The sequence below is a fragment of the Caenorhabditis remanei genome, chromosome X (genome assembly GCF_010183535.1).
Source record: "Caenorhabditis remanei strain PX506 chromosome X, whole genome shotgun sequence".
Classification (NCBI taxonomy): Eukaryota; Metazoa; Nematoda; class Chromadorea; order Rhabditida; family Rhabditidae; genus Caenorhabditis; species Caenorhabditis remanei.
The window spans coordinates 14,033,782-14,053,797 of record NC_071333.1 but is presented as its reverse complement, the minus strand read 5'-3'; the positions used below and the strand labels follow the sequence as shown (position 1 = coordinate 14,053,797).

Here is a 20,016-nt window from a genome sequence, read left to right as displayed (position 1 = left end):
GCGACAAAGCATTGAAAGCGAAATAGTGAAGAATCAGAATGTTGGTGTTGGAAATGAATTCAAATTGATAAAATGACACTTTTTAATCTTTTCTGACACCGGGGAATTTTTGAAAGCTTGTTATGCAAAATGAAACTATTTTTTCAACACATGTAGTTCATGCGGATATGTATAAATTAACAGTCTATCAATATTTTGCGGCGTATAGATTGCGTTCCAAAACGAATTCGTTTGTCAATGTCTAAGTTTCTTGAAAAGAAATGAAACAACAATTTGAATAATTCATTGCCGCTCGAGTCTGTACCCGCAAAAGCGATTCACTGACAATGCACACCGCAAAACTAAAACTACTTTTCATAATTAGAACAGAGCACCAGAGCTTTCATTCGTCAGAATTTGATTCAGTTTTTTCAGAATGGTCAGGATCAGAGTTGAGCGGAATTCCGCCTTCCGCCTTCCGCCTTCCGCTTTCCGCCACTTTTTTCTTTCCGCCTTCCGCTTTCCGTTCTCCGCCGAAAAATGTTTTATTCCGCCTTCCGCTTTCCGCTTTCCGCCAAAAATGTTCCTATTTCCGCTTTCCGCCTTCCGCCTTCCGCTGTTTAAAGATTTTTTCCTCAGCTTGAAAAATGTGATCACCTATTCCAATTTACTGATATTTTTGTAGTTTTTTGCAGCAAAGCTATCAGTGTTTATCAAAAAAACAAAATTTGACACAAATTTAACCATTTTAGTGTTTTTTACTACAAAATAAGGCCAAAATCGTATTTTTGAAAGCGACATTGTGTTCCGCCTTCCGCCTTTTGGCATTTTTTTCCATTCCGCTTTCCGCCTTCCGCCTTCCGCCAAACAATTTTCGCTTCCGCCTTCCGCTCTCCGCTTTCCGCCGATATTTTTTCAATTCCGCCTTCCGCCTTCCGCTTTCCGCCCAAAAAATGTTCATTCCGCTTTCCGCCTTCCGCCTTCCGCCATTTCAAAAATCGCATTCCGCTCAACTCTGGTCAGGATTTAGATTCCAGAGAATGTATCAAATACGGCTTCCAAATGTATTAATCTTCTCATCCTGTTTTCTTATCAAACATTCGAATTGTTCAGTGTTAGCATACCCGATTCTCTCGACTCTCCAGACTTTTTTGAAAACTATTAGTTTTCCCGCTGTTAATGGATTTTCCGGGTAATCCTTTTCATGGCAATACTTTTTCCTCTCAAAAAATTCCTTTGAACTCTTTTTCATTTATTCCGACTGGGATCGGCTGCGAATTTTGGGTGTATTGAGTAGAACGCTTGAACGATAGAGAGGATGTAGTTTGGAACAATTTTTAAGCTCCGACGATTCGAGTGCTTTCATAACTCTTGTAATCTGTGTCTCTATTCTGGATGGTTCTTGTTCACTATATTTGTTGCGGTTTTTTGTAATCAATAATGCGTCTACGCGTTGCTAGGGGGACAATCAGAAGACGTGTCTCTGTGGGAGAGAAATAGTGGAGGAAAAAACACACGGGAGACGAAAAGTTGAGTGACGAGACGCAGACACACGCGTGGGCTCAGGCCCCCTCCTTCCGGTTGTTTCTTTCTTGCAGCAGCGGCCATTGATCTCTATTTCTAGCCAATGCCTTCTTTGCCCTCTCTTTTATTGATCTTGCTCATTTCATTGAAAAGTGCGCCGTCTATGTTTTAGCTTTGAATGTAACCAAAGTTTCAATCAATTCCTCGTGTATCGAAACATAATTTCTTCTTTTTTGCATTCTCCCCTCTGAACGTTCATTGAAACTATTCAAAATTTCATAAATGAGTGAATTTTTTGTGTAACACTGTGCATCGTTTGGTCCGCTGAGAGCATGTTAACCTACCTTCTTCTAGTATGTTCTTCTCCCAATCCGCTCCTCTTTTTTTGCAAATTTAGATTTTTCCTTTTAGTACTGATGCATGTTTTCGAGGAAGTTGAGCATTGTCGATATGATACTATACATTTTCTATAATAACGCTCCCCAATACATTGCCCCGCTTTTCTCAACTTTTTCTTTCGTCAAATCTGAAGAGCAAACTATTCAAACCAACATTTTCCAGACGCTGGTACCAGCGCCCATATTCAGTCCATTTGCTGTATTGCTTTGACCATTTCTACAGCAAGTATCGACTGTATTAGTCTTGGGGAAGTCACCACTGAAAGAGGTAAGAATATACTTGTAAATTGACTACTCGTGTTACCCGGTTGGCCCGACATATTTTACACTTCCCAAACCCTAGTCCACTCTTTTTTAACATTTTCTCTCTTCGAATCTGTAGAACAAACCATTCAAATTGATTTTTCCAGACGCCGGTGCCAGATCCCTCCGCTTGAACGTGAAGCACCTATTGTACGGTGGATCGATGTCGAGTATCGGATTTCGTTTTTACAGCAATAGAAGAATTAGTAAGAACGTAATCGGCGACTCTTATCGACCGATTAGCCCAACATATTCTATCTTAGTCCTCTCTTTACGAACTTTACCACAACATTTTCTCTACTCGAATCTGGAATTCGAACCATTCATTACAATCTCCCATATGAATCCTACTGTTTGTGCTATTTTTAATAAACTTTTGCTAAGTAATTCTCGATGAGCTCCAATTAGCTCCGAAATCTCCGAAAGTGGTAAAAACATAATAAGCTACTTGTATCACCCGCCTCGCATGAAAATAAGGATTCAGAAATCTATCCACCTACTACAGTTTCTGTTCCTTAATGTACTCAACAATTTCTATTGACGCACTTCCCAAGTTTCCTTTTTCCCAGCATTCTCTTTTCTTAACTTCTGACTTAAAATCATTCATATTATTTCTTCCAGGTGATGCAACGTCGACAGACGGGTCTGAGGCTTCGAATGGAGATAGTTCCTCTAGTGTTCAAATCGTCGGAGTCGTGACCAACAATAAGACAGGTCAGATCGCAAAGTAAAAGTCAAAAGTCTTTTTTTATTCTGAAAATACGCAGAATAAGAAAACAATTTCAAACAATGGCACAAATTTTAACAATTCACCCTGTCTTCTTTTCAGGTACCACCTCGAAAAAGCCGTCTGACCCCGAAGTTATCACCGTCGTTTCTAATGGGAGCAGTGTTGTCTTTCTCAGTCAAGGCACCGCCAAATCTCCACAAGGTAGGAATATTGTGCTCATTAGATAATTAACCATAGTTGTCAAGGCCCGGCCCGAAGACCCGGGCAAATTGGCGCGAAAGTCAAATTTTTAAATTTTTTGAATTTTTTCGCGAAAAAGTCAAATTTTCGACTATCAGTCAGAATTAGAAGAAATTCTGAAAAATAGTCAAAAATGGTCACATTTCCGATGAAAAATTGAAAAAATTTCGAAAAAAAAATTGGAAAAAAAGGGTCATTTTTTGAAGCCGGGCCTTCGGGCCGGGCCGGGCCTTGAAAATTTTCTACCGGCCCGGCGCGGGCCTTGACAACTATGTAATTAACACATCCATTAAGGCCGCTTCCGAAATCCACCCTCCCCCGTTTCCCAACATTTTTGTTTTTCAAATTTTGGCTTCAAACCGTTCACAATAACTTTTTTCCAGGTGCCAACTCTCGCAACGACCCAGAACCCCGAGCACTCCCCATTGAGGGAATAAATGGTTCCAGTGATTCAAATGGTACGAACATAATTGGCACCTCAATAATATTCAAAAAACATCTAAAATTATATTTAGCTATCTCATCCCGGTTATTCTTATCCCAACCGAGTTCATGTTTCTTAACGCTCAGTTTCACAAGGCAGGAACAACGTGCTCATGAGATAATCAATACTTCCATTAGCAGAGTTCCGAAAACCTAGATCCCATTTTCCAAACATTTTAATTTTTCTGACTTGATTTCAAACTTTTCACAATTACTTTTTTCCAGGTACCGACTCCCGCAACGACCCAAAACTCCGAGCACTCCCAATTGCTACAGAGGGAAGAGATGGATCCAGTGATTCAAATGGTACGAACATATATGGCTGCCCGTAGCACCTCAAAAACATTTAAAAACACAACTTAAATTTTATTTAGCTATCCCTCCCCGGGTTTTCTCATCCCAACCGAGATCATGTTTCTTTTTACGCTCTATTGCACAGGGTAGAAACATTGTGCTCTTAAGATAATCAACACCTCCATTAGGAACGTCCCAGTAAACCTAGCACCTCCTTCTCCATCATTTTAATTTTTCTAGTTTGTTTTCAAACTGTTCACAATAACTCTTTTCTAAATCCCAATCCCAAAATTAACCAGGATCCCGAGCAGCTACCGAGGAGAACAGCCCATCCAGTGATTTTAGTGTTACACAGCCGTGTCAACTCAAAGACATCGAAAAATATCTGAACTTCTATTCAGGTGTCTTTCTCACCTAAACTGAGTTCATTTTTGCGCTCCATTTCACGTCATGTTTTGTATTCAAAAAATATTGCGAAATCCGCATTGTAATCAAATGCAGTTTCCGTTTGAAAAATCTACGACGTTTCTCTTATCATCATTTCAATGACCCGAATTCTTGCTTATTCTTTTTCCATAATAATTTCTAACTATTATTTTACAGAGCGACCACTCGTTGACTGTGCTAGTTCTACCAGCTCTTCTATGATGAGCGATTCAATTAGTCAACGCATAGAAAAATACAATCTGCAAAAGAAACTTTGGAAACAATTTGGTCAACCAGCCGATCAGCGCACAGTTCGTGACAAGAGGAGCAGTCGGGGAGGATCAACGGCCGGGATGGTAATTTTTCTGGAAATGTACCATAATCTCTATTTTATTTTTTAGGATGAGATCCCACCAAAAAAAATTCGTGGTGATGGTGAAATGGAAAATTCTGCTCAGATCGCAAAGAATCCCAACCCAGATTCGGGATATGTCGGAGCGCTTCGTGATCGTGGAGATCCGCTTTGTCTGGAAAAAGAGTAAGAATTCTGAGTTCAATTAGACAGTTATTCATGATTCGTTTATTTCAGTAACGCTGCCTTCAATGCATGGTGCAGACAGAACGGATTCTATCTTTCGCTATATGGGTGAGTCGTTGAAATATCTAGCAAATTCATTCTCGAAACTATCCAAAAACAGTCGCTGGTAGTTTCGTGCTTAACCAGTATATAAGCTATTCTCCGTAAGACTCGAGCATCACCCCTGTATGTAGGGGCGTAGAGCCCACAGGAAAGATAGCGTTTACCCAGTTTGTGTGTATGTACTATAGGTCGTCGGTAACCCATGTGCAAAATTTTGGTGCCCACCTACCGGTTCCTGGGTTACTGTAGGTGCTCAAAGGTGCAAAACTTAAATTTTTTATTTTGAGTTGTAGAAGCCCAGTTTTTTTAGTATAGTTTTTAGACGTTTATTATAGATTTTCCACAAAGTTTCAAAAAAGTTCAAAAAAATTTTGTCGAGTTATTCGCAAAAAAAATAATTTTTTGGAGCATTTTTTCTGTAATTTTAAATTTTTCGGTTCTTAAAACAAAAAACACCCTCGGCAAACTTTATTTAAAATAAAAGTCTTCTGATGAGTTTACAAATAAATTTTATTTGAATAAATTTTAAGTCTGTGCGAAGGTCGAAAAATGCCCATGTAAAGTACTGAAAATTTCTAAATTAGAGGTAAGCCAATTTTCTTTATAAAAATAAATAGAACATCGTTTTTTGATCATTTTTTGTATTGCACTTTCCTTACCAACTTTACTGTATCGTGCTAAAATTTTGAGTTTTTACCCAAAAATTTTTTTTTTTCAAATTAAAAAAAATGTTTAGCTTCAATGATGATGTTAATTTTTCTTTAGCAAAAACGTTGGAAGTTGCTGCGATTATGTGTTTTTGTTTACTCTGATACTAATATGTGAGCTGGGAATAGTTTTTCCTTTTTTCTTAAGAAGAGGACCCTTTTTCTTTGACAATGTATTGGCCCAGAGTGAAACGCGAGATTGTCAACGACATTTTGATAGAAGATAGACCTTACTGAAACTAAAAAGAAATTATATATTTTACGTGTAACAACTCCGTTTCCAGGAAGTTGCACACACTTTTTATTTGTTGCACGATTTTTTTATTGAGTCACTTTGAGACACTGTAACTTTGTTCACTTCGAAGGATTTCTTTACATTCAAAGTGATATGAAAAGGTGTAGACGTAGGCTACAAAAAAGCTGATTACACCAATTTACCAAAACTGAAACCTGGAAAGATACAAGCCATAATTTGAAAATTGACATTATTCGTGAAATTAGAAAGTGATCATTTTTGAAAAACGTCTTGCCTTGAGTGATGTGCTTATAGATCTGTAGATAGGAAACTTATTTTTTATTTTGGGAACTTTTGGACCTAAACGCAAGGTTGCAAAATAGCAAAAAAAACTATTTTTGAAAAAATGTTGAAAAAAGTGATTTTTTGGCAAAAACTCAAAATTTTAGCAGGATACAGTAAAGTTGATAAAGAAAGTGTAATACAAAAAATGTTTAAAAAACAATGCTCTATTCATTTTTATAAAGAAAATTGGCTTATCTTCAATTTTGAAAATTTCAGTACTTTACATGGGCACTTTTCGACCTTCGCACAGACTTAAAATTTATTCAAATAGCATTTATTTGTGATATCATCAGAAGACTTTTATTTTAAATAATGTTTGCCGAGGGTGTTTTTTGTTTTAAGAACCGAAAAATTTAAAATTACAGAAAAAATGCTCCAAAAAATTAGTTTTTTGCTAATAACTCGACAAAATTTTTTTGAAACTTTTTGAAACTTCGTGGAAAAACTATAATAAACGTCAAAACACTATACTAAAAAAATTGGGCTTCTACAACTCAAAAGGAAAAATTTAAGTTTTGCACCTTTGAGCACCTACAGTAACCCAGGAACCGGTAGGTGGGCACCAAAATTTTGCACATGGGTTACCGACGACCCATAGTAGATGCTAATGTATAAATCTGTTCCTATGGCACATGTTGCTCGAGTCTTACAGAGAACACGTTATATACAAATCTTGCTGGATGCATTTGCGTCGTTCTACCTGATTATAAGCTGAAAATGTCTAGTGCAGTTTGTGCTTGTCAAAGTTTGATCAAGCAACAAGCTGCTGTGGTGACTTTGTGAGTGTTTATGAGCTTTATTATATTTTGTATATTTCAGAGAAACTCTTGCCACCGAAGATTCCCATTACTTGAAAATCGAAGCGTGGAGATTCAATGGAGATGATGATCCCAGTTGCCCATATGACAACTATGGACAACCCATTCCAGAGAAATTTTGGGTACGGAAGACTCCGCGCTCACCGGAACCCAAGAGTGGAAAAATCCAACAAACACAAAAATCCAAGAAACTGTGAATCCCGGTTGCCCATATACCAACGACCCAATCCGCCCATAATTCAAAAATCTCATCTCACGACTCAATCTCATAAAAATCTCCCGTTCTCAACCAACCAATCTTGAAAATCTCATCTCATTTTCATTTCAATGTTATTTAAAAGTTGGTACATATTCGCATTTCAGTCCAATTGTTGTTTTTTTCATAATCACCCGACCACGTATTGTAATCTAAATTTAGAGAGTAGTAAATAATTTTATTTTTGCTCATCTCTAATTAATATATGCAAAATTCAGAGTACACGACACTTAGGCGGCTTTGCCACTTATGCTTTTTCCTGATAGTACATACGCTTTCAGCTTGCGCTTTAGTTTTTCGAAGCATGGCATGATCCCTTCTGGTTCGCGTGACGGGTTTCCGAAAAAAGTTTGAGATAACAGGATTTTGAAAATGGCTCAAAAACAGGGCTTGAACTGCTCCTTCTTATCTACTAGGTTTTGGAATCGTACACTCACCGGCTTGGTCAGAAGATTTCGCGAGATCTGATATTACAAACATTCATTACATGAGCCAGAAAAGTTAAACATGTAAATGATCCAACAGGAGTTATTTTTAAATAGAAAATGAGAACACGTGATGTGTTATAAAGAGGATATGGTGATGTCATCGTGTTTCTCGTGTTTCATGGTTGTCGGAAGTCAGGATAGTTTTGAAGTCCTCTCGCATAACCCACATTCAAAAATATGAAAGTTTATTTGATTGGAGGATTCACCAATAGCCGAGAAGAAAGATTGCCGTCAGTTAGGTGATTCCCGATGTATTGTTTGCGACCGTCTTGGTGGGAGGATCTTTGCAACAGTCACAACATACAATACGACATACCATACCCAGAACAACCTCACGAATCTGTAAAACTATTTAATAGACAGGTAGGTTCATTTTTGTAATTTCTCTCTTATTGAACTTTTATGGTTTATGAAAGATTGAGGACAGAGAGGGAACATGGGACAGTGGTTATATAGCGGAACCCCTTACGTTGTTATCTTATTTGCTTTTATTTCATTCCGGTCCCAACCCTACTTACCCGGGGAGAGAAGATCATTAACACGAAGGGCTGATGAAGCGAAAGTAGATCGGTGACAAATGGGAGCAATGCATTTGTGACATTATAAAGATATGAATTCTTCTCGGCAATTCTCATAGAAAATGTGATTCCTGTTCCAATGATTAGAACGACAGTTGAGCAAACTGATACCAGGAAGTACTGATAGTCTGAAGCCACGTTGACTAGAGCTGAGAACATCAAAGTCTTTAAAAGTACTCACCTAGATTCTTAGGTAAGAGAACCAGTCTTTTTATCATTATAAGTGTCATCGCGTTGAAGACAGATGCAAGGACAGTTACGATACACAAGACAAGGAATACGATGGTGAATAAACTGGAGATGTTCTGAAATGTCCCACACAGAACTATATTTAAATTAAATGAGACAACTCACGTAGTCAGATGTTAGTTGATATCTATCTCCTGATTCGATATATTTAAAGTAAACCTCGTTGAAAAAGAATGGAAACGTTGCAATTGAGGGGACAAAGACGACTAGAATCATTAGCACCCGACCGTATTTCAGCCATTTCTGAAATGTTAATATATTTTCTATTCATTGAAAACGGTTGGGAGCTGGATTTCTTGGAATTTTGAAAAAATGGAACTCTGAAATTGGTTTTTTTGTGACTGTTTCTTAATACGCTCTGTAACGTCAGTAGTGAACATTGTTTATCACATACCAAACTAACATATTGAAGGATTAGCATGTTTATATATCAACAAACTTACTTCTGCAAAAAAGTTCATCTTGATTATTATTGTCATCCTGTTTAGTGCTATCAACAAAGCAACTCCATACTGAACAAATGCCATATGAAATTGCAGAGCCAATTGAAGTTGCAACGAAAATGTAGTTTCAGTTTGATTTGCAAAATGGCTGCTTAGAATACTTTCTGCACCAACCGAATTTGGAATCCGAATAGAAACAATTGAATTGAAGTAAGTGACAAGATTCACAATGAACTCGAATACGTATAGTTGGAAAAAACTCGTCTTAAGACTTTTCCAATGTCGGATGATCAGGAAAACTGTTAAAGCATAAACACAGAGTGATGGAATGGAGAAAAATAGCGAAATAAGCAAGTATATCATTTCTCAGAAATTGGAAAAATGAAAGGATGAATGACATTCGTCGCGTTAAATAGGCAGACAACATCAGGAGGTCTCTGGAGACAATAAGTAAATTGTGATCAGGAATGTGCCGTCGATTCATCGAGCACTAACGAAAGAGAAATTTTGAGAGACGGATGATGTCACAATCAAAATATAGGTTTTGTCCGGAGAAATTTTCAAGAAAACGTGGACGCAATGTATGAAATCAAGCGGGGATCATTGCCTCAGGTTCTTGATATCTTTTGGCCATTTCTCAAATCAAGATGAAAACAGTTTCGGATGGAGGAATTGTGAACCAGCTTGTTTGAGAGCGAGGAACTGAAAAATAAGTAACATTAAACAGAGGTCATTGACCGATGTCACCACGTTTTATTTAGATCAAGCTTGAAATTGCATCCCAAAGAAAACTTTATGAGAAACAGAAACTGTTTTCTTCTGATAGTTGAATGGGATTTAATCATAATCGTCACTTTCACATAGTCAAGATAAAGCTGCAAAATATTCAAAACTGATTCACACAAACGCATGCTGAATATATGTGAACTTGTACTGCAATGTACAAGTTCTGAAAGGCTGTTTTCTTTAAAAATAGAGTGTAAAATGAACAAACATCTACCTAAAAATTTATGGTTTGAACTTGTTTTTCAGTGTTCATTTCAGAAGTGTTCAGACTATTTTTACCTTTTCTATGAAATTAAAACAGTTTGATATAAGTTTCCAGGTTCCTTAATCACTTGCTTTCATTTTATCGGTTAGATAGTGTTTCCAGCGGATCTGAAATTCACTTCCTGTTCTTCTTCTGATTTTCGCTTAAAATTTCGAAAGTCTCGGTGCTTTGAATTTTTGAATACGTAACATAATTCAATTATATCATCTTTTAGCTAGACATTTATCTGCACTTTTAATCAAAACAGATACAGACATGATAATTGAAAATAATCAGCGACATGCGTCACGCCAAAAATGCGTTTTTCGGTTGTTGTCAGTCTGTTACTTCGATGGTTTCATCAAGGATTCTATTCGGGATTTTGATTTACTGATTTTTTGAGAATTGTTCTGATTAGTTCTAGGCAATAAGTTATTATATAAACAAATTAACTGTACTTGAAAGTCGAATGCTTACTGAAGACATATTTTTGCTCGCACGTGGAACAGGTTAAAACGATTAAAACGGAGTTATTGCAACCAGACAGTTAAATATTCGTTGGTTTGGAATTGGCACGTATCCTGGGATATTCCTGAAACATTTTATCATGTCATGAATTTTCTGTCTTTCTCTTAGTACTGCTGAATTATTGCATTGAACTGTTTCTTTTCACAAATCACAGTTTATTCCTAAAAACATTTATAGTATTTTCCAACTTCAATCATCGTGTGCACTTTTAATTGTAAGAGCCTAGACAAGATGGTTGAATCTCATCAATAACGTTTATCATTGTCAAAAGTGCATTTTCAATTTGTCATCAATGCACTAATAATTTCCTACGGATTTCGCATGGAATATTTGAATTACTGATTTCTAACAAATCACTTAGAGGGGTTTGAAAGTAGTTGTTATTATGTTATGAAGTCAACTGATAGAAGAGGGACACTTTCAGGTTCTCCTCAATTTCGCTATTTTAATTATTGGAATGATAGAAACCTTTTAGTTTTTTCTCTTTTGGTGGATGTTGGAATAATGTATGAGACTTCTGGACAACTGTACTGAGTAGTGATTCTTTATCACTGTAGAGTGAATTATTGAAAAGAGAAAAACATTCGATAACATCAGATAGCACTACGTCCTACAGCGAATACTAATTCTTCAGTCTCCTACCTCATCGTATTTCTTCAAAGAGAATAATTTACGACGTGGCAACAGTACTGCAAATAGCGTACTCCATCAATATGTTTGGAGAGTGGAGTGACTCAACGGTTTTCTTTTGTTCTACTTTAAGGCTAATCGTATAAATACATGGTACTTGACTCTCCCACTACAAAATACTAAACGAGTACTGCGATGGTACGGTTGGCGACCACACAATGTGTGAATTGTTCAGGTTTAGGTATACTGAGTCTAAAAGATAATAAAGCATATAACTTTGCAACAGATTTGAAAATTCCAGCAACAAAACTAATTTCAAGACACAGACGGACAAAAAGACAACATAAACACATGCCATTTAACGCGCTATTACTCTCCAGCAGAGATATCACGAGCCGGGCCGGGCAGGGCCAAAATCAAAATTATTCTCGGTCGGGCCTGCTCGGCACGTTTTCAATTTTTGAATATATTTGAAACTTTTTTGAACTTTTTTTGAAAAAGGTATAGTTTTTGACTAAAAGTTCAACATTCAATCAAATGATGTATATACATGATAATTTATGCACTTTTACTCCCAACTTTCGAAAATGTTTGGAAATCTTTGTTTAAAAAGAGTACCCACTTTTGAATCCGGCCCGGCCCAATTTTTGACAAGTCTGCTCTCCACCATATCTCATTATACAGTGATTATTTTATACTTACCCCTCACAGTTGAATTCTTGACTATCAGCTTCCTTCATTTTTCAAGGCACGCACCCTCCAATTAGTTAAGATGTCTTGTAAAGTGGTTTCCCACACAAATTAAATTTTTTCTCTTTGATTCTTTTTTAACCAGTTAGTACTCTGAAAAAAATAAAAGCGTTAGAGACAGTACCGTTTTCATAGTAAGATCGAGATGTTGAAATGATAAAATTTTTCAAAATATGCTTGACCGTTGTTAAATCTTCAAAACGTGGACAACAAAAAGAAAGCCAAAGGAACTCTTGGATATTCAAAAAGGAGCAAGAATCAATAAGTATTAATAAACGACGAGACGGTCCATCGAGAATTTCCCAACGCACGGAGAGGAAAAGAGAAAAGTTAGAGACCACTGTAATCTTCTTGGACCATCTGAGGTGTTGAGTATGAAACACTAACATAGGCCAATGGAACAGTATACCAGAAGCCCCTGGTCACGAACATCACCTTCTCATCACTCTAATTTGTCTTTGTCTCTCTGTTCTCGACCGTACTCTTACCAATAGCAATTGTCATTCTCTCTAATAGACTTCATAATGACTTTGGTTTGTTTTGTTTGGTAAGATATGAAACGAAGGCAATGAACATATAGAAAAGGAGAAAAATAAACCAGACTGCAAAAATTCTAATAATGAAATGGAAAAAGTAGAAGGATTGTTTCAAATAATGTATTACTCTGAATTTTAAATTTAAAAGCCAACTAGTCGATCACGTGAATACCAGTCGCGTTCTGAGTGAAATAGAAAGAAAATTACAGTAGCACAAGAGCAAGAATAGAACTAATATTGATTTACTCAGCCACAGGTTCCCATCACAGTGAAATTCACGGTTTGGGTTGCTGAACATGGAACATCCTATCGTTTTCTCGTATTTGCTTTCATCATCTTTTTTACGACATACATTATAAGATTCAATCAGGTACCTCAAATTATTCTTCCCAATTCTGCGAATTTCTTTCATGAAAGTCTAAGCGATCAAGTGCCCTGGTGAAAAGAACAGGTATGCGTACATATTTGCAAAATATCGGCCCGCCAAAATGAAGAAATAGCAGGCCTGGTCCGTCCCAGTCGGCGCGGGTTCAACAAATGTGCACAATTTTTTCACAAAATATTTCGATATTTGTTAAAATTTTTATCAAAAATAGTCAAAAATCTTATGTACGCTGGTGTTTTATCGATATTTAAAAACAAAAATCTGAAAAATTCAAATTTTCAAATTTTTGTACTGAGACCAGAGCTGAAGGACAGGCCTAGTCGGCCCGGCCCGTTGCAAGTCTGAATCTGTATTATCTGATGCACTATCAAAAAACATTGATCACGACACGTGTATACAATGAATGAATTGTGGGAAAATTCAACAATGAATGGAATCAAAAACACAACATCAAGAGAATTTAGAACATCAGTCCAAACATACGCGAATTTTTCCTGGGGCGAACTGACGTCTATCACGATTATTGGCTTCGAACGAGTCAGCCTGGTAGGCAAAGACCCGGTCTTCGAGAGACTGCTCACTGCAGCAGTTCAAACTAAACATAAAAATTTCATTAAACCAGAGGAAAGATAAAACTCACAAGTATCTTGAGAAGGTCTTTCCTTGAGCTTTCAATCTGCGAATGTAAGCCTTGTGCGTGAGCTGCTCGTTCACTACAACAAGGTCTTCCTCAGCTGCATCGTCAGCTGCCACTGGACCTTCTTGCTGTTCCATAACATGATCTCCTTGTTCAGGTGCAACTGGGCCTTCTCCTTGGTCAATGACAGGTTCCTCTTGATCAGTCTGAACTGCAACATCCACAGTAACTGGAGCTTCTCGCTGTTCCATGACAAGCTCTCCTTGTTCAGCTTGAACTCCAACATCCAGAGCAACTGGGCGCTCCACATTTGCTAGGACAGCCGAAACCTTCTCAACCACACTTGCAACAGGAGTGCTCTCAAACGGTGGAGAGCCGAGCAAATTCAGTCTTGCGGATCTTCTTACTTCCTGTTGAGCCTGAACCTGAAATTTAAAAGTGTTCAATTTCAAAAGTTTTTAATGTTCCTTACCTCGACAACATTGCTGTGGGTAACATCGGCTGCATTGACGACTTGGCGTTTTGTTGCCGGCTTTCCGCTCTGAAATTCAAAGTTTATTTCAAAATAAAGTTCAATTCACAAGTTAGAAAAAATGCAAATAAATTTTGAAATAAAAATTGAATCCTCGAACCAACGCTTACCTGAGCTGCCTGAGACGACGGAGCACTTTGAGCCTTGGCATTTTTTGGGCTAGATCTCTTCGACTGAAAATGAAATTATCATTATCGTTTATTTTCTTTCAGAAACTATTACCATCGGAAGAGCTGAAACTGGAATCTTGCCGATTTCGTTGCCTTTGTCTTTAGTTTTTTTCGTCTTCACCATTCTCTCTTGAAATTACCTGGAAGAACAATCTACATAGAATTCGTCATCACGAAGGAGCGGGAGAGAGTGAGAGAAATAGACAGAGAGAGAAGGAGAGTCGACGGAATTTTCGAGGAGCGTAATTAAAAGAAATAGAAAAATTGGGTCCGCTGAAACGCGAAGCACCATTGCGAATAATATCTAAATGACATTGAAACCTGCAAAAATTTCTTAGAAAACATTTCTCAGTAATAATTTCATACCGATGAAAAGTGTTATAAAAAGAGGAACGGGTATTGATTACGCGACATGTCGGAGGGGGACACGCGAGCGGCCAACAGGAAAAGGCGAACGAGTGTTAGATGGCAACAACATAAGGACGCACGACTTGTGCATATTTGCGGGCGGTGTTAGCTAAGCAGACGTGGCAAAATCTTGTCTTGAATAAAAAAAGTGGTGCATCAATGAACGAGAATTATTGACAACATTATTTCTGATCTCTGTCATTCATACATTTCATGGAAAATGAGTTGAAACTGCAAAAATAAATTTTCTTCATCAATTTACTAACTTTGCAAATTTTATTGATAATAACATTTGGATAAAATGTAAATCGAAACATAGCTTTCTATTAGTTTATTAACAGGTATGCAGAAATATTGTCACAATTGAGGCAAATTTGAGAAAACCACGGAATTCCAAATGACACTAATTTTCACACAAAGTTCTCTAACCAACCTGATGTTTCTCACTAATTAAGAAGAACATTAACGTCGTAGTTGACACCTGAAGCACTGACAATAGAAAACAATTGAAATACGAAACAACAATTATATTATGAGCCCTCATTGTTCAGAGTTTAATCTTTCGAACCCATCTGCCACCTGCGGACTCGTTCACACAAACATTCGTTGCCAATGATGGAGTAGCTGAAAAAATGACTGAAATAGTGTTAAATAAAATAACTTTGTCTATTAACTCACAAATAGTCGGAGAACATTACTCCTTTCTGAACGAATTGTATCATACATCTGTCCAAACTGCAAAATATCAAAATTAGAAAGTCATTCTCGCAGAAATATCTCCTTACTCAAAACCTGGCAAGGTAATGTTGATAATTTCGGGTTCAAAATTGTCGTACTTTGTCTGGTTGAGACGAACTCTTGGGTTGAGTGCGGGAGGCTGAAAATTGATGAATGAATAAGTTGTCAAATTTCTAGATATCTCACCGTATAAGGTTGTTCCGTTTCAATACGAGCAGTTCTGCAAGGTGGCTTGTTGGCAGTTTTCTGAAGTTTAAGAATGAAGCGATTTAAGAAAATTTCATACTCTTTTTTCTAAATCAGAAATGAAATAGCGAAAAAAACTCACTCTAACTCTTGGTTTTCTGGTATCAGTTTGAACTTGAGAAGTATTTGGAGAAATGCTTGGAGTACAGTTTTCACTTTGTTTGGATTCCTGAAAAGTGAGATTTTTCAATTGTAACAAGTTTCAGAGAGGTTTCTCCAGAGATAGAGTATTTAGGGGTCGGTAATGGTCATAATTCTAACAACTTTGGTCCCTTCAGTTGAAAACATTTAACTTCCAGAGGGTGTCACATTAACCACTGATTGTCCCGACAAGTTAATTTTTGATGACTCATACAGATGAAACATAGAGCTCCATTTTTGTAGTTGGTGACTTTTTTGTAGAGTCACTCAACCGCACTTTAAATATCCGAAAACATATTTCTCTCTCAAACCCACCAATTTCAGTGCAAAATATACAATTTTTGAGCTTGTGTTCTAAAATGACCATAACTCTGAATAAAGTGCCTTTCAAAAAGGTGTCAACTTCAAAAATGGAACAGTTGTTTTTATCTACTCTTACCAGAATTTTTCAAAATTTCGAGTTACAGGTAGAAGCCAAAGTGGAGTCTAGAAGTTTATGTGACCCCATTAATCAAAACTTGTCTATTTGATGATCATTTATAAAAAATGTCTTCATTTACGCGATGTACTCAGATAAGATATGTTACGTTATCAGTGCATGTGCACCATGGTACCCAGGGTAGAGAAAACGTACATATTTGAAAAAGCTTACCTTAGTTTTCACAAGTTTTGTGTTGATCGTTTGGTTTTTCTTCCGAACTTGAGGTCTTGTGGTCACCATGGTCCGAATTTGAAGTCTTGTGGTCACCATGGTCACCGTCACCGTCACCCAATGTGAGAATCCTGAAATTAATTTTTAAGTGGATGTTTTTTGTTATAAAAACGTTTGGAGAGAGAAAAGAGAGTAATAGAATTGGGAATCTTAAAATCACCACCAAGAATTGGGAATTTCAAAATCATATACTCATCAACACAGACAGGGTTCTTTCCAAACAGAGGAACAAAAAATTACATGAATACCAAAGGTCTGCCAAATGAATGTTCTCTGCCAAGAAGAAAAAGAATCACCCTGTCCTATCTTAACGACCTACGAGACATTGTGAACTAAGAGAGACTAATACGACTAGACGCCACAAATATGAATAGAGAAACAAAAATCAGAAGAGACAGAGACATGAGGAGACGTTCAAAAGTGTCGATAAAGATCACTACGATATATGACCCAGACCGTCCCTGTGGATACTACGTCTCAAATGAATTCAACAGGCTAGCCTTGAAGAGAAAGAGAAAAAGTACTAGTACCCAGCTTTTTGTTTTCACTCTAAGGTATAAAGCGAGCACATGAGCATCAACTTGGCATCACCCACAAAACAAAAGGTTTTGGCAGATTCGTATTGGAGAAGAGAGGCAGAAAGAAAAGTGAGAGAAACATTGCGAATAGGGAACACTGATGTGCACTCAACTCTTTTCTGAATGAGAAACAGCTATCGATCTGAAAAGTGTCTGGAAGGCGCTCGCCAAAAAGGAATCCCGAGAGAGCATAAAGAAGTGCAGCCAGCAGAAAATAGGGGCAACTAGAATTAGTCAACCGCCTAGAAATGGGTCGCTGGTTAAAACAAAGGTTCCAGAAAGAAGAAAATAGTAAGAAATGGGAAAGTTGAAAGCTTTTTTTGAGAGAAAACAGAAACCTCTGCAAATTTGAGGAAAGTTGCAAACTCGCTTGCTATTTCTTAAGCTTTTGATTTTGAAAAATTACTAAATTATGTTAATTTCCATGCAAAAAATCAAAGCACCATGCACTAATACAATCCAAAACTATGTTTCTCGTTTCAAGCGTTTTAAAAATTCTTTTTAATAAGAATCTGACCTGGAACACTTGCAAAAATGAAAAAAAAGTCCGCATTCCTTTTACATCACACTCTCGATAGAATCCTCGCTCCACCGTTACTCACATTTTTTAACGTTGCTTTTTCGTCAGTTCCGCCAAAACCAATTACAATAAAGATGCTCGAGTAAACTGTGGGAAGATCAAAGTCTGAGTCGAAAGTAGTCTATTTGATCGAACCTGCTAAATATTGTTTAAGAAATTATGATTAAATTTGGCACAAAGCCATTTACACCTTATCAACGCTAAATCAAAACTGATTTTTTTATCGTACACATTTATTCAGAACAAGAAATAGAATAGTAAACAACGGTAATTTTAACAATTTCAATTAAAGCATTCAAAACGGAATTATTCTTCTTCACTCAGCAGATGAACTGGTATGGTTGGACAGGGCTTCGTGTAGACTGCTCTCCTTCCACCAGTTGACATTCGGGACGTTGCACGTTGACGGTCATACAATGCTTGGGTAACGTATGGGTTTCGACGAACGGGAGTTGGAGCAGTGGCGACTGGAGCTGTAGCGGCTGGAGCAGTGACCGCTTCAGCATTGGCAACTGGAGCAGATGCTGGCGGATCAATGGCGATTGGATGTTCTGGATCGGGTCGTCGAATAGGTTTATGCGTTCCAAACCAAAACCTTGGTCCGGTATACCGTCGGATAACAGGTGGAGGAAAGTCAGTAGCTGGAGGGGTTGTACCCTTCTTTTTCGATGGAGCAGGATTAACCGTCTTTCTTGGTCGGCCAACAGGACGCCGAGGATTTTTCTTAGAAGTCATCGTAACGGATCCAGTAGTCCGGGTTGAGCCAGTTGGAGTGATAACCAACTTCTTCGGACGGCCAACAGGGTTCTTGTTCTTTGATGGAGCAGGAACCACTAATTTTCTTGGACGGCCAACAGGTCTTTTATTCTTCTGTGGAGAGAGAGCCGGTGACTTTCTCGGGCGGCCCACAGGACGCTGACCACGACGATTCTTCCCAGGAGACAATGTAACGGATTGAGGTGCCAGGGAAGATTCAATAGTCGGGGCCAGTGCCAACTTTTTCTTCGGTGGAGCCCTCCATTTCCCTCCAGTTGACATTCGCGCGGTTGTTCGTTTCCGATTCTGTACGGCAGTGGCGGTTGCCATCGACGGAGATGGAACGATTGCTTTCTTTGGTTTACCGCGAGTTGACTTTTGAATCGCTTTCTGCGGCGCACGTCCACCAATTTGGAATAGGACAGTTTGCTTTTTTTGCCTCTTCATACATCGTAATCGGGGAGACATGTTGATAGTTCTGAAAAAAAACGGTGAGGACTAAAAGGAAGGCAGAAAAGAAGTAAAGGAACTTAGAAATGAAAGAAAAATCAATGGTTTAACATTTCGTTTCATGAACGGAAGATGAATGACGGAGAGAAACAGAGAATGAGTAAGACGCGGGAGACTTAGAGAGATAGTGGGACTCGTATTGACAAACACCAACAATACGCAAATTTTTGGAAGACGCAGGGAAAATGGGAAGGTTTGGAAATAGACAAGCAGAATGGGAGAAACAGGCAAGGAGAGGGAGAGAGATCGCGTGAGATATGATATAATACGCTAGCAGACCTTAGATTCCCTATGGGACAGTTTATCGGCTCATTTACTCACGTTGGCTGTAAAATATACAAATAGAAACAGGTGTATTGTATTAGATGATCTGTTTATTAAAGGGAATAGAGAAGACAGAAGGCCTCAATGTGCACAAAACGCATATCACTGTGAATTGGAGCGGTGTAGTGGAAGTGTATGTTCCATTTATTCTCCGGCAATTCCCCCAGAAAGAAAAAGACAGTGAAAAGTTGACTTGGGCATTTTCTGAGGGAAGAATTAGATGATGATCGCAAACGTAAAGGGAAAACAAGGGATATTGAATAGTTAGAATCTTGCGATAATCTTATGGAGAAGAAAAAAGATGCAAAAGATTATAACGCAGGAAAATTTGGTAAAAGGGAAGCAAAAATGGTTTCATAAAGAGTTATATTGTGAGAAAGTTGAAAAAGTTGTACAAGGTTTTTGAATTTTAATGTCATGTAATCTGAAGACATCTCATAATGTAACACAAAATGCAAAGATAGTTTGGACCGGCTGATAACTCATGTACTCATGGGTTGTGTGTTTTGATTTACTCGAAGTTTATTCAAAAAGTCTAATTTCAAAAAACAAAGTAATTAGAGGAACACAATTATAATAAAAAATCATCAAATTACAACAGAAAATTTAACTAAAGAAAACAAAGCAGTCAGAGGAATACAATCTTGATAACAAATCATAAAATTACAACAGAAAACAACCCAACCAAA

The 20,016-nt window shown here is 37.6% G+C and overlaps 5 protein-coding genes across 5 annotated transcripts; 1 reads left to right on the top strand and 4 right to left on the bottom strand.

The window, feature by feature from the left end:
- Window positions 1–1,606: 1,606 nt before the first annotated feature.
- On the top strand, window positions 1,607–7,319 carry GCK72_024792 (uncharacterized protein; the record flags this gene model as incomplete). Its single annotated transcript, XM_053736048.1, has 11 exons — window positions 1,607–1,655; window positions 2,065–2,169; window positions 2,312–2,410; window positions 2,826–2,918; window positions 3,034–3,135; window positions 3,558–3,632; window positions 3,883–3,963; window positions 4,555–4,733; window positions 4,779–4,915; window positions 4,967–5,023; window positions 7,124–7,319. The coding sequence occupies 11 exons, from the start codon at window positions 1,607–1,609 to the stop codon at window positions 7,317–7,319; spliced, it is 1,173 nt and encodes a 390-aa protein (XP_053579614.1).
- A 782-nt stretch (window positions 7,320–8,101) lies between these two features.
- On the bottom strand, window positions 8,102–9,220 carry GCK72_024791 (uncharacterized protein; the record flags this gene model as incomplete). The annotated part of the gene is made up of 5 exons (XM_053736047.1): window positions 8,102–8,206; window positions 8,385–8,572; window positions 8,626–8,749; window positions 8,799–8,936; window positions 9,137–9,220. 5 exons carry the CDS (start codon window positions 9,218–9,220, stop codon window positions 8,102–8,104), a joined length of 639 nt encoding a protein of 212 aa, XP_053579613.1.
- Window positions 9,221–13,463: 4,243 nt separating this feature from the next.
- Window positions 13,464–14,458, bottom strand: GCK72_024790 (uncharacterized protein; the record flags this gene model as incomplete). Its single annotated transcript, XM_003117661.2, has 5 exons — window positions 13,464–13,590; window positions 13,636–14,057; window positions 14,105–14,173; window positions 14,275–14,337; window positions 14,387–14,458. 5 exons carry the CDS (start codon window positions 14,456–14,458, stop codon window positions 13,464–13,466), a joined length of 753 nt encoding a protein of 250 aa, XP_003117709.2.
- Window positions 14,459–15,296: 838 nt separating this feature from the next.
- GCK72_024789 (uncharacterized protein) lies at window positions 15,297–16,588 on the bottom strand (the record flags this gene model as incomplete). Its single annotated transcript, XM_003117511.2, has 6 exons — window positions 15,297–15,366; window positions 15,421–15,477; window positions 15,528–15,619; window positions 15,667–15,726; window positions 15,809–15,895; window positions 16,520–16,588. The coding sequence occupies 6 exons, from the start codon at window positions 16,586–16,588 to the stop codon at window positions 15,297–15,299; spliced, it is 435 nt and encodes a 144-aa protein (XP_003117559.2).
- Window positions 16,589–18,043: 1,455 nt separating this feature from the next.
- On the bottom strand, window positions 18,044–18,961 carry GCK72_024788 (uncharacterized protein; the record flags this gene model as incomplete). Its single annotated transcript, XM_003118330.2, has 1 exon — window positions 18,044–18,961. One exon carries the CDS (start codon window positions 18,959–18,961, stop codon window positions 18,044–18,046), a length of 918 nt encoding a protein of 305 aa, XP_003118378.2.
- Between the last annotated feature and the right edge of the window lie 1,055 nt (window positions 18,962–20,016).